General features: G+C 42.8%; 1 protein-coding gene across 1 annotated transcript; it reads left to right on the top strand.

Annotated features, from left to right (window-relative positions):
- The first annotated feature begins 6,236 nt into the window (after positions 1-6,236).
- On the top strand, positions 6,237-14,251 carry SAR1A (secretion associated Ras related GTPase 1A). Its single transcript, XM_056850357.1, has 6 exons — positions 6,237-6,294; positions 9,829-9,948; positions 10,390-10,455; positions 11,862-11,965; positions 12,808-12,939; positions 13,918-14,251. The coding sequence occupies exons 1-6, from the start codon at positions 6,237-6,239 to the stop codon at positions 14,032-14,034; spliced, it is 597 nt and encodes a 198-aa protein (XP_056706335.1). The 3' UTR covers positions 14,035-14,251.
- The last annotated feature ends 231 nt before the right edge of the window (positions 14,252-14,482 follow it).

Raw genomic sequence — 14,482 nt, 5'->3', positions numbered from 1 at the left:
ATGGTGGTTCTTTATGCCTGAAGAAAGAACTGTATGAAGTCTGAGGTGGTTGTCTGACCCCACCCACCCACCCACAATCAATCTACAGAGAAGACTTGGCCATTTATTCCAGAATTTAACTGTAATAATTATTGATGTCTCTAACATCTACTTGAGCACCACAGTCCTTATGTGGAACTGCCCTGCCTGTTCAAGGTCTTTGTACATCAATCTGTTTCTTCGTTTTACAGTTGGTTAAAGTTGCCTTCCTCTACAAACTTACAGTAACAAACAGCAGTTGAGTGGCAGGATCATAACAGGCAGTGGTTCTGTTCCCTATAACTGCATAGTAAAAGTCGTGTGTGTGTTAAGTGCCGTCAAGTCGCTTCTGACTCATAGGTGACCCTATGAATTAATGTCCTCCAAAATGTCCTATCATTAACAGCTTTGCTCAGGTCTTGCAAACTGAGGGCCACCTTAGCTGCCTGGGTGGCAACTGTGCCCAGTTTGACACCTTCACTTCCAATTAAATGGCACTGTGTGCAAGAAGTGGCAGCCTACTTTCTGCCAAGGGTGTCATTCAGTGGATATAATTATACCTGTTCCAACATCCACTAGCAGGTACAATTAAAGAAGTAGGATTCAAACTCAACCACCTCCATAAGGTCTTTAAAAAAAAGATACAGATTTTTCTGTACAGTTCACAAACTTGACAGATAATGTTCCACATTCTAAAAAAACATTTCAAAGAAATGAATGGGATACTTTGGGACAGCAGTATTCTGATACACAGTTTATGGTACATGCTGACTGTTTCCACAACATATGGAGGCTTTAGATTATGTATTCATTTAGTGTCCCTAATTGAATAGAAGGATGGAAAATAAATTTGAGGAAGCAGAGGCCGTATAACAAGAAAGAATTATGTAAACATTCTGCTTTTAGATTCTCATTACCTCTTGAGACCCTTGATTTTCATCATCTGGTCTGCTAGAAACTACTGGAGCTATTCAAGATAATTTTGGTATATGGTCTAACACAGAATGCAGCCCAATATGGGTATTGGGAAATGTACCTTGTTGCAAAACATACTGTTTCGTACACTAAATACAAAGTTCTATAAGGGCGTGGATCACAGATGACTCATTCATTCCATATTGGCACTTCCTTAACCATTCTGTAACTTAAAGGTGTGTGTCCCCCACTAGTGACTAAGCAAAGGATGCCAGCATAGCATTGTGGTTAGAATGCTGAGATGAGGGTGATCCAGGTTCAAATCCCCATTCTGCTATCAGTGGGTTACTTTGGGGCCAGTTACTCTCACTTTATCTACCTCACAACGTTGTTGTGAGGATAAAATGGGAAACAATAATGTATACTGTCCAGAGCTCCTTGGACAGGGTAAATATGCACTAGCTGGAGAGAAGTGAGAAAACAGTGCTGCCTCTCCCCTCTCCCTCTTTTAAATAATCACAGATATAACATCATACAGATCTTACATTAGTGTAAGTGGTCACTAGTATTTTTAGAAACAAAACAGAAATTAGATGTCCAGCTCGCTCCTGGCTCAGTTTAGTCAGAAATGCCACTGATTTCTCCTCTGCATGTGTCCAGAGTTGCCTCTGTGGATGCTTCTGTGCTTAATGGCTGTACAAGAGCAAGATAACCATCCGCTGTTTCAGTTAGAAAATCCAGGTGGCAGCTTCTGTGGCCGAATGGAGCCTGCTTCTATCAGGCTGCACTTAAAGTCTCTAGCCTATAAACTCTGGCAGGCGGTTCTGGCGGTTTATGCTAGAATAAAATCGTGTTAGGCTTTCAGACGCCATAAAAATATTAAAATTTACACACACCGGCAAACTACACCCAGGTTTTCTGGCAGGGTATGAGCTTTCGTGAGCCACAGCTCACTGAGCTGTGGCTCACAAAAACTCATACCCTGCCAGCAATTTTGTTAAGGTCTTTAATAGGGTTGCCAGGTCGCTCTTTGCTATCATTAGATTTTTGGGGCGGAGCCTGAGGAGGGTGGGGTTTGGGAGGGGAGGGACTTCAATGCCATAGAGTCCAATGGCCAAAGCGGCCATTTTCTCCAGGTGAACTGATCTCTATCGGCTGGAGATCAGTTGTAATAGCAGGAGATCTTCTGCTATTAACTAGAGGTTAGAATTCAAAGAAATAGCACCAGAATAATACAACCTAACAATAAGGCAATAAGATCACTATTAAATTGCTATTAACTGGAAGTTGGCAACCCTAGTCTTTAAGGTGCTACTGGATTCTTGCTCTTTTCTACTGCTAGTGACAGACTAACACAGCTACCCATCGTGATCTATACCCAGGTTATTTTCTCTTTTTGGAACAAATTTGAGGCTGATCTCAAAAATGTCCCATAGAAATTTTTCTCTTAGAAGCTCTCATTTAAAAAACAACACCAACACACAAATAGGCGACTATTTGCGGCAGTTTTAAGACGAATGAAGTTCTGCGTGTGGTGCAGTTCAACCCGGGTAAGCATTTAGTTGTCCCCTCGCATCTGCTGTTAAGCCTGCTGGTTGACCCTTTCAGACTGACCTACCTCACTTCATTATTTCTCATGGGACATATTGATTAGATCTAGACTCTGCCAAATTGGAATTGATTTAGATAATCTTGCTCTGGCCAATGAATCTTACATCTTCAAAAGAATCAAGCAACGTCTCCTTGATGTAGAATTGCAGAATTTTAACCCAGCTCTTCCCCCCCATCTGTTCTCCTGCGGCCCTAGGCCTTAATAATGGATCGGGTAAAATGGTTAGGTATCTAGATAACCTAGAGATACCTTCTCAACGCCGCGCTTTTCTATTAGTTAGGGTTAACGCATTCCCATCTAGGATGCTCTTAGGCCGATACCTTCAGATCCCTAGACGAACGCTTATGCACATGCGGTTTAAATTTGTTGGGATACAATTGACCACGTCCTTTTACATTGCCCCTTCTATGTGACTCTGCGGGATAAACTGCTATTTACTTTGCTCCAGTACAAGAGATACGGGAGTAATGAAGTGAAATGCACATTTCTCTTGAGTGATCACGATCCTAAAATTACAGCTACCGTGGCTGAATTTCTTACAGTTCTTAAAGAACAAGAAAAGTTTTAATTAACCCAACTTGTAACTTATATGTATTGCCCTTTGGAGGTATATTGTTGTTTTATCTCTGTCTTTTGGTATGCCAATAAATGAAAATGAAATGGGAGGGAGAGCCACGTACACCATCGCGAAGAACAGCGGGATAAAAAACGCAGCGCCCTTAAACGATGTGTTTAATATTTTTGGAAAAATTTAATTCTCAATGGGACCATTTAAAGAATACTCTCTGATCTAATTCCTTATTTACACTTTTTATCAATTTTATATTAGGTATTGATCTAATAATGTTAGGACAAGAATATATTAATTATAATAATATTGGGATTAGTTCCGTTAGCAAAAGTTCAAACAGATGGCAGAGGGAGAGGGCGAAGTCAATTTGTGGTTAATTTAGTAATAATATTTATTTAATATTATTTAGCATGACTATTACTCTTTAACCTTGGATATTGTTCTATAGGTTGATATTTTATATCAAGAAAATAAAAAAAATATTTAAAAAACAAACAAACAAACGCAGCGCCCGGCCCCGCCCACTCTCTCTCTCTCTCTCTCAGCCCCTCCCGCCGAAACCACCTGAGGCGTCCAGGGGGCGGGGCTGGGACGTCATCGCCGTCGTCACTGCGGCGTCTACTGGACACGTAGCGGCTTCTTTCCCTCTTCCCCTCCACCACCGGAAGTAGCGGCCGGAGGGGATGCGACGTAGTTCCGGCGTGTCGCTGGCGGCTGAGGCGCGAGCGAGGTGAGGGGTTGCGGGGGAGCGCGACGGAGGGAGGCAGGCAGCCGTTGGGCCGCAGCCGTCGTCGCCGCGCCGGGAAGAGAGCCGTCGCTGGGAAAGGTGAGGGGAGGGTAACGCGCGGCCGTGAGGAGGCTGAGGGGAGGGCGGCGCTGATTGGCTCGGGCCGAGCCGGTGGGAGGGAGGGGGAAGAGCGAGTGACACGCAGGCGGGGTGGGGGCGGGGAGGGAGGACGGGGGGTCCCCTCCGCCCCCCCGTAGGGAGCCAAGGCCATGTGTGGAGGGGGGGAACTGCTTCTTGCCCTCCCCCGGGGCCTCTTCCCCGGCGCCTCCCGCGTTTTCTCCCCCGCCTCTCCTTTCCCTCTTCCCTTCGAGGCTTCTCTCGACCGTGACCCCGCGACGTGGCTTTGGGGAGGGCCTTTTCCCTCCGACTCCTTCGACTCGCCCCCCCTGTATCTGCAATGAAGGCCGGCCCTGCCTGTCGTGGCAAGGCGGAGGCCGGCCGTGGGAGCCCCCCACTCACCCACCCACCGCCCGAGCCAGGCCTCGGAGTCGTGTCTGGCCTTCTCTCTCTCTCGGGATGAGCCCCATTGGGGGGGGGGGAGATTGAGTTTGCGATCACCCGATCTCGTTAGCGGCCTTCCCAGTGAGACAGCAGGGTAGACTCCCCCTGACCATGGAAGATCCACTGATTTAGCAATTTGTAATAATCTCTTTTCCTTTCTGTAAAATGTACTGAAATGTATTAGGGCAGCAAGGGAATAGCTTGTCGCTGGGCAGAATATCTCTGTGTGCTAAGAAATTGGGGCAAGAGTCATGGAGGGTTACAGTAAACCATAACAAGAACTGGGTGAAGATGCTGCTGTACTGCCGCCTCTCTGTATTATAATCAGATATACCCTGGATGTTGATGGGTTGTCATATCTTGAATTTGAATAAATATCCCTTCCTCAGTACAATTGGGGCTCAGAGATTTTTACTCAGTAGAGTGCTCTGGGTAGCAGCTGCTCCGAATAAATAACTCTTTTCTTGCAAATTAGGTCTTGGGTCTCCTTCTCCTCTACGAACCATTTTACCACATCACCAGGGCAACGACTTGCAGTCTAGGGCTGTGAGTGGGAATGCGAGGTGCTCCCAACGCTTGACAGAACATGCTTTATAAATGCCAAGTTTTCCTCTTTGTAAGTCTGGGACTTGCACACACCCCTGCTTGTAGGGTTTCTGTGCCTTTGAAAGCCATGGGGAAACTTGTACAAGTAATACAGTGATGGGAGATGCTTTCGCTGCTTAGGCTTCTGCTTTTGAGCGGTTTTAGTCATGACAGTTGTTGGGGTGGGGGAGGCAGCAACCATGACCTTGTGTTTGGATTCAGACAGCAAATAGGAGAAAAGGGATTGTTTTAAGTGTGTGCATCAAGGACAGAAAATGTGCAACTGCTTCTTGTGGATACCTTTCAGAGATGTTCATAAAGATCACTTATAAAACAAAATTTGTGTTTGGAGCTTAAACCTCATGGGAGCTATCTAGAAGATAATCATACTTATTACTGTCCATACTCCAAACCTTTTAAGTGAAAGTGGGGGGAATTTGGTGGGGGGGGCTGCTTGGATTAAAATTTTGGCCCACTAAATAGAGTTGAGGGAGGATTGCTGTCTGGCTTTCTACTCAACGTACTCTGTTCTGTCTTGAAAAGTTGGTGGGTGCGTTTGTTGTAAGAGTGAAATCCATGTCTGAATTAACGAATTAACAAATACACTTCAGTGTGAAATGAATCTATTTGGGGGTAGATAAAGAAGCTGTGAGTCAGTTGCAAACTGAATGGCCTTACTGATGTTAAAGTCCATCAGTGCTCTTTGATTTCTGGCTGCTCATGCATTGCAATGTTTTTAGGGCTGTGGTTTTATTAACACAAAAAGTGTAGCCATTTTACTTCTTTCTTGCCCTTTTTTATTGTGGTATGTATGGTTATAATCAAAGTGGCTTCCCTGCATTGCATGTAGTAAGAACTCTCTTCCATAAATAGAGTAGTGACAATTAGGAGCAGTCCCACTGCATTTTTTTTCTTGGAATAGAACTTTGCTTTCACACACAAGGTTATTTTAACCTGCAGTACATGTAAATTACACTAGTACAGATAATCAAGCGAACATAGAGGCTATTGTGTAAGTTGTTGATAGCTTATAGCTTTTCCAGCCTTCTTGAGAGGAGATGTGTTGATTTGTTCCTATTATCTTTAAACCTGTGAAGGAACTACTGTAGCTGGATATCAGGCTTTAACTGACAGTGTTTTATTTAGTTCATAAGTAAGTGTGATAAATGAAATGTTCTGGTTTGCATCCAAGGCTCTCAACCAAATATGTTTCCCCCCCCCCCCCTCTAGGCAGTTGATCTCCCACAATGTCGTTCATATTTGAATGGATCTACAATGGCTTCAGCAGTGTGCTGCAGTTTCTAGGTAAGGCTTCAAATGTTTGCCTATGACCAGGGCCTGAGCTTAGCATTGGCACAAAGATGTAATGTGTGCCTCTAATAAGGGTGAATATATACAGGTGGATTTTATGCAGTCTGAGGAATGGAGCATGAAATCAGTCACTTAATTCCACCACTCCTTTTTATTTTTCATCTCTTTGTAGATAATCTTGCAGCATCGTTCTGTCCTCCTTCTTGTCAGTTGAATGTATTCTATTTTACCCACACACCCCATCTAGCTTGAACACCATGCTTGATCACTAACTTTTAATTCTTGTGTGTATGTGTGTGCTCTCGAGTCACAGCTGACATGGCGACCCCGTAGGGTTTTCAAGGCAAGAGACATTTAGAAGTGGTTTGCCATTGCCTGCCTCCACGCAGGCTGAAAGAGTTCTGACAGAACTGTGACTGGCCCAAGGTCACCCAGCAGGCTTTATGTGGAGGAGTGCGCAATTGAACCTGGTTCTCCAGGTTAGAGTCTGCTGCACTTAACCACTATACCATGCATGCTCTCTTTTAATTCTTAAACCTGGATAATTTATTATCCTATCCCAAGGTTCTCTTTTCTGCTGTTAGTGTGTATTGTCAAATTGAATAGGGGTAATTACACAGCTACAATACCTAGAGTTGCAGTCTAGCAGCGGAACTGCACACAATCTAGCACACAGGAAGCAAAAGGTGAATCCTAGATGGAAGAAGAGTGCTAATTTGGGTATAGGAATACAGGAAGTAGTGAATTCCTATTTCCAAGGCTGCACCAGCCCAACCCGGTTGCATAGAATGGCTTTCTCCATCAACAGTAGCACTGGAGAAGGGTCTCATAACTAATCTTAGGAAATAATTGATTAAATCATCAAAATTGACAGCTTACTGACCAAGGACAAGAGCTTGATAATCAATACTATATTGAAAATACATTTTTTATTATTGAACTGCTCTCTGAACATAAGCGCCTGCTGGATAAGACCAGTGGTCCATCTAGTCCAGTACACTGTTTCACATAGTGGCCAACCAGTTGCCTTAAAGAGCCAAACAAACAAGGCATAGGGGCTGAAGCCCTCTCCTGGTGCTGCCTCCCAGCACTGGTAGTCAAAGGTTTGTTCCCTCTAGAAATGGAGGCTGCCTTCATTCACCATGGTGAGTAGCCATTAATGGACCTCTTCCAAAGTTTTTTATGCTTGTGGCTCTCGCTGTTGCCACAGGCAGTGAATTCCACATAGGGTGGATGTGATTTATATCACTTGTCAGTAAGATGAGATTTAAATGATGGTTTTCCACATAAAGACTCATTCTTGCTGGTATAATCTTAATATTTACAACTAGATTAAGGTTTCATTTTTAGAATAATAACTTTTCAGATTAGTTTTACAGTTATATCAAAAATACTGATTTGGCTATATTATTAGAAATACATAGATAATTAAGAAATTGTTGCAAGGTGAACTATCTCCAGTTTCATATGGGCCACCAGGTCTTTCATTTCTTTGTTTCAGTGTTTGCATTTTGCATGCATGCCTGCCTTACCCATAGGTAGATGAACTGTGCCACTTTTATAGCCTGCTGTCATTATAGATTTTCTCCTCCAGGGACATACTGTATATACTTGAGTATAACCCGAGTTTTTTAGCCATGATTTTTGGCTTAAAAAACTCACCTCGGCTTATACTCAGGTCAATATGGTAATTCGCCTGCGGGGCCCTCTCCCAGCGCGCTCCCACCGGCCAGCTGATGGGCGGGCTGTCCCGCCTTCTCCCCCCCACCCCACCCGATCGCGCCTTCTGCGCGGCGGCAGCGGCGGTTTCTTCCCCACCCCACCCGATCGCGCCTTTTGCGCGATCGTGCCTTCTGCATGGCAGCGGCGGTTTCTTCACCCCCACCCCGCCTTCTGCTGGGCGGCGGCGGTTTCTTCCCTCCCCCCACCTCATCCAGGCTGGTCCTCCCGCTTGCCAGCTGACCCTGCGGGGCCTCCTGCGCACAGGGAGGGGGGCGCTGCCACCGCCTGCCTGCACACCTGGAGCCCGGTCAGGTAAGCCTGTGGGGGGGGAGGGGGTGCATTTCCCCCTCGGCTTATACGCGGGTGCCTAATTTTTCCCCATTTTGGGGGTGAAATTAGGCACCTCGGCTTATACTCGGGTCGGCTTATACCCGAGTATATACAGGTAATAATATAATAAACCTCAGGCTATACCTCAGGCTATATAATAAACCTCAGGCTATAAGATCCCAGGATTTGTGGAGTATTCTGCTCAAACGGTTTCACTTCCATTTTTACTGCTTGCTCCTCCCTCCTCACACTGAGCTCCTTGTGCAGATCTATATCAAACAGATCTATTCCAAACAATCGTTGAACTTCTTGAAACTTAGCACTTAAGAGGTATGGGATTGGTTCTGTGTGCATAGATTTGCAAAGGAACAATGGGATTAAGGTCTTTTTCTTAACTCGGTATTTTATAACATTTTTGCTGTGAAGAAGATGCATGTTATCTCTGCAGACAAATTCTCAGTTTTGAGAACTGCAAAACCAAGCATCTGTGATAATATCTTTTAGATAGAAAAATTGCCCAAAATAACAGAAGCCTCTGGAAGAGCATGATATTGTGAATGGATTAAGAGAATTCATTTACCAAGGAAATTAAACATTTCATGAATATACAGCCTCATGCTACATAATTAAAAACTAATCCTTATTTCCTGTGGAATAGTCTTTGGACTACAACGTATCTTAAATAGAAAACTACCTTTAGATAGCTTTTTCCTCAAAAAGCATTTTATTTTTAAAAATCTGATTCAAATTAACAAATCAATTTTTGATTTAAAAAACATAATTGATTTTTATACACTCTGATTCACAGTTTGATTACATGTTGAGGAAGTATTTCCTTTAGTCTGAACCTATTTCCTATTAATTTCTACTATTATGAGAGAAGGAGAAAAAACTCCCTCTGTCCCCTTTCTCCACTCCTTGCATAATTTGATAAACCTCTATCTTGTCCCCTCTTGCTGTCTTTTTGCTGGACTGAAATGGTCCAGATTTAACCCTTTTGCAAAGGGGCTCCAGCCCCCTAATCCTCTTGGTTGCCATCCTTTGTGCTTGTTCCAGCTCTACAATATCCTTTTTGAGATATGCTGACCAAAACTTGCAGGATTCCAAATGAGGCCACATTATAGCTTTATACAAGGACATTACTGTATTGGCCATCTTATTTTCATTCCCTTTCCTAGTAATTCCTAACATAACCTTTTTCACTGCTTTCTCACATTGCTTTCCACTACAACCCCAAGATCTTTCCGTCTGAGTTGTTCAGACTCCATTAGCTTATATTTATAATTAGGATTTTTTTGGTCTAGTATGAATCACCTTACACTTATCCAAGTTGCACTTCATTTGCCATATTCTTGCTGACTCACCCAATTTAGAGAGAGCCTCCTGTCACTCCTCACAATCCCCCATGGTTATTTTCCCCATCCTGAATAATGTTCTTGATTTAGCATTTTCTGCACGTGCCTTTCTCTCTTGCAGGATTATACAAGAAGTCTGGCAAGTTAGTCTTCTTGGGCTTGGATAATGCAGGCAAAACCACCCTTTTGCACATGCTAAAAGATGACAGATTGGGTCAGCATGTTCCTACACTGCATCCAAGTAAGTTTTGCCTAGCTTTTGTTGTTACCAGGTATAGTCCTTCTGCTTTTTAAAGTTCCTGATGTGGATTAATAAGTTTTACAGTAGCTTAGCATAGATCTTTACTGAAGTTGCATAATGAGAGTTCTCATTGTGGATGAACTCTTCAAAGTAACGTTCAGAATCATAAGCTTTTAGCAGACCTTATGTGTTGAAATACAAAGCTTGTAGGAGATTGTGTAGACATGCATTAGTTATTGCATATGACTTTCTACATAATATTTGGAAGCCTCCCAGTTCTTAGTATATGGGTGCAATTATTCTTAACCTTGAACTATGAAATGTGGCTAAGGTGTTATGTATCTTGAGTGCTTTCTTTCTTCTGGCAGCAGGCGCTTTTACATGAGACAATCTGTGCAACATTACTGTTACTATGGTTCATGAATCATTTTCCTTATCTAGCTTCAGAAGAGTTGACCATTGCTGGAATGACATTCACAACTTTTGATCTTGGTGGCCACGAGCAAGGTAAAACTAGCAGATATGTGCTTCTCTTTTGATGTTGATTATTCTGTCAGACTAGATATCATTGGCTTGAAGCAGAACAGAAGTATGTTGGGTCTGTTTTTCTAAATCCTGGATTTAGTTAATTTTATTAAATCTCATTCTCTTTTTCCATTGTCAGACACTCTTAATAGCCTCAAAGCTTCCTTCTTCCCTTTGTTTGTTGGTGTTCTAGAATCTGATTGATTTAGCAGGTTTCACATGAGTTTTGTGTGTGTTCTTATCCCAAGAAGAAAGTTTTGTTATTTAATATGTCCCTTTAGGTGTTTGTAATTCAGTTACATGTTGCTTTTATCCACTAGTTGAGTAGGATACGATTTTCTAACAGTCACACAGGTGTAGCATCATAAAGTTGTTGAAACACTATACTGACACTGTAACCAGTTAAAGTGGTTATGAGTATTTAGTGTCATGAATGAGGAAAGAATGTTTTAAGCTATAAGTAAAGTGTAAAATCAGTGCTCTTGGGCATGTATAATATTAAATACAGAACAGGGAACACATACCTGCTCCATTCTTGCACCATTTAAGTTGGTGTAGCTAAGAAATATTGAAACTTGAAATGTACAGGGGTACAAAGGAAGTTACAAACTGAGGATTCGCTGTTCAGCAGTACAAATTTGTCTGTCTTTTATGCAAATGCCAATAATCCAGCTTTGCCTGAGCTCATCAGAGCTTGAAAGCTAAGCAGGGTTGGCCACAGTTAGTACTTGAATGGAAGACCAGGGTTGGACCAGGAAGTCCAGGGTTGCTGTGCAGAGGCAGGCAATAGCAAACCACATCTGCTTGTCTCTTGCCTGGAACGCACCATGCACGGGGTAGCCGTGAGTCTGTTGCAACGTGACGGCATGTTCTTCTTCTGAGGCAAAGTGTTACTAAAGAGATTTCATTAGCTGGACAGGGTGATCCTTTGGAAGGATTTGTGTGTATCACAAGCTTTGTATGTGTGCTATTCACGGAGAAACCCCACAGTTCTTTCCATCATCCTGGAATAAGTATAGAATGACAGCATGGTCATAGAAATGGCTGTAGAATTTCTCCGTGGATACAACTTTCTGCATATGTGAGTATTGAGTATTGCAGGATGCCTCACACTGAGAGTCAGCAAGACAAAACCGACTACTGTCAAGATGTGGCCATAAGAATGTGAAAAGTTAGTACCCAAGTGAATTCACTTAAAGCTTCTTTCAAATTACTGACATTTGACATTTGTCAAAAGGATAATCATGGGAAGTAGTGGTGGCTTTTGTTCCAATAGCAAGCTGGAGTTTAAAAGCAGCTTAAGCACACCTTGATTTCCTGAAGCTTTGCTTGTGGTGGTTGCATTATTTCCTAATCTGTGGTTTTACAGGAATGTCTTTCCCTTATAGCTCGACGTGTCTGGAAGAACTACCTACCAGCAATCAATGGGATTGTCTTTTTAGTGGACTGTGCAGATCACTCACGTCTCATGGAATCCAAAGTGGAGCTTAACGTATGTAGCATTTTTAGCTGATGACACAGGTGCTGTTATGCTATTTACTCCTGGTGTATGTGGAGTATTTTTCTCCTCAAGAAACTGACAAATGGAAAAATGTAGTAAATGATTCCAAGGTGGTGGACTCACATAGCAAAGTAGTCAGAAGAGCAGTTTCAGACGAGCAGTTTCAGACATCAGTTCTAGCTGTTTAGCTAGTGATGGTGCTAATAGCCCCGCTCTTACTTCTTGCTTGTGGCCCTCTGATCGGTTGGGAGTTAATATATGGCTGATCATATTATGCGGGAACCAGCATGGTGTAGTGGTTAAGAGCGGTGGACTCTAATATGGAGAACAAGGTTCGATTCCCCACTCCTTCACACGAAGCCTGCTGGGTGACCTTGGGCCAGTCATAGTTCTCTCAGAACTCTCTCAGCCCAAACAGAGGCAGGCAATGGCACACCACCTCCAAACATCTCTTGCCTTGAGAACCCTCCAGGGTCACCATGGTCGGCTGCAACTTGACAACACCTTACACATGCACACATCATACAGTGGGTAATCGGAGTGGATGACTTTCTGGCTCCTTCTAGCCCATGGAAAATATTTGTCCTCCAAAATGGCACAAGAGTTCTAAAATAGGTTAGGCTAGCCCTGTTTTGAGATGTTTCTATTGTAATATTAGATTTTAATATAATTTTGTGAGAATCCAGAATAGAAGGAATCTTGGTGCAAGCTTGAATACACTTCCTGCCAAGAAATTGGTTTCATAGCACTAATTGCAAGTAGAGTTTTGTACAATCATTACTTGCTTGCTGCAAATATTTTATGACATAAGTAATTCTCTTCTTTAATGTTAGGCACTAATGACTGATGAAACAATATCCAATGTGCCGATTCTTATCTTGGGTAACAAAATTGACAGACCAGAAGCTATCAGTGAGGAGAAGCTGCGAGAAATTTTTGGGCTTTATGGACAGACCACAGGAAAGGTAAGGAATCCATCTGGTTATCGAGGAAGAAAAATTAGTGCTGTATTATAAAATCCACGTCTTTTAAAAGTTTCTTGTCTCATAATGGAAATATATTTCAAAGTCAGAGCCAATATGGTTTAGTGATAGGAGTGTCAGGCTAGAATTTGGGAGACCCTGATTTGAATTCCCACTCTGCCATGAAGGCTTGCTCGGTGTTCTTGGGCTAGTCACTGTCTCTCAGCCCAGCCTACCTCACAGGTAGATGTTAGGCTAAAATGGATGGGAGAGAATAACATTGTAAACTGCTCTAGTTCCCTGTTGAGGACAAAAGTGGTGTATAAATGTCTAAATAAATTTGAATTCTAGCAGCTTTTAAAATACTGAAGAATTACTGAAAATATCCTCTCCATCTGTCTGTTTCTGATGTACAGACAGTCAAATCAGTCGGTTAGCTACAGCTATAATAAAATGACGCATCTGTCACTGAGGCTTGCAAGAGCTTAATGAAGAGGATCTTGGATTACTTTTGCCCTTGTTGCTCTTCTGAGTAGAAGGATTTGTACCATAAATCTGATGCTGTAAAGAACATAAGAAAGGCCATGCTGGATCAGGCCAAGGTCCATCAAGTCCAGCAGTCTGTTCACACAGTGGCCAACCAGGTGCCTCTAGGAAGCCCACCAACAAGACGACTGCAGCAGCATTATCCTTTCATGGGAGGAATATGAATGGACAAATGTTTTGGAGTATTTTCACAAATTTAAAATCAGTACATCTGTTTGTGCTACCACTCATCTGCTTCTGTTACTATAGCATGAGATGCTGTTCTTGAAGTTTTCTTGTATAGCAGTGGCACCCAAAAGATAGAATGGTCATGTGACAAATCGGTGTCAAAATTCAAGTGGATGAGCCTTAAGTAACAGTTTGTTTGCTCTTCTTTGTGTTTGAAAGCTTAGGATAACGGAATCTGTGAGAATGACTTCTTATTTGACTTTCCAGGGGAGCGTGCCACTGAAGGACTTGAACACACGCCCCATGGAAGTGTTCATGTGTAGTGTGCTGAAGAGGCAAGGCTATGGTGAAGGTTTCCGTTGGCTATCGCAGTACATTGACTGATATTTGGAGAGATGGATCTACGTCTGGACTGATCCTGTTCACAGCTTCCTTATGGACTTTTCTATTAGAACATGGAAGGCTCTCCGACCGCATACTGGCAGTGACCCAGAGATTTCTGTCTTCAGTTACCCTACAACACAGTGGTGACACAATTCTTTTCCTCTTGCCTGGGAGATTACACTCTGTGCACTGGTGTAGGTTGTCGCATCCAGTGGCCATGGTTTTCTGTTGCAATGGGGCTGGTGAGCTGGGGTGCGAAACTCTGCACACGGTACTCTTAGTGGCTGAAAAAAGGAACATGTCTCACCACTGTGGCCAATTGACTTAAAAGAACAACTATATTTTTTAAAGAAAGTGTTTAATGTAAATGGTGTCCCTTTTAGATTTTTTTCTCCCAGTTAGCATTCATCTTGTTTGGGCCAGAATCTGTTAGAATTTTTTTAAATCT

Source organism: Euleptes europaea, chromosome 5 (assembly GCF_029931775.1).
Source record: "Euleptes europaea isolate rEulEur1 chromosome 5, rEulEur1.hap1, whole genome shotgun sequence".
Classification (NCBI taxonomy): Eukaryota; Metazoa; Chordata; class Lepidosauria; order Squamata; family Sphaerodactylidae; genus Euleptes; species Euleptes europaea.
The sequence above is the reverse complement of the archived record's forward strand: the minus strand, read 5'-3'. Positions and strand labels throughout refer to the sequence as shown.

Coding starts and splice junctions, on each gene's coding strand:
- SAR1A (XM_056850357.1), top strand. CDS start 6,237: ATGTCGTTCATATTTGAATGGATCTACAATGGCTTCAGCAGTGTGCTG. Junction 6,295..9,828: donor CAGTGTGCTGCAGTTTCTAG/GTAAGGCTTCAA, acceptor TCTCTCTTGCAG/GATTATACAAGAAGTCTGGC. Junction 11,966..12,807: donor AATCCAAAGTGGAGCTTAAC/GTATGTAGCATT, acceptor CTTTAATGTTAG/GCACTAATGACTGATGAAAC.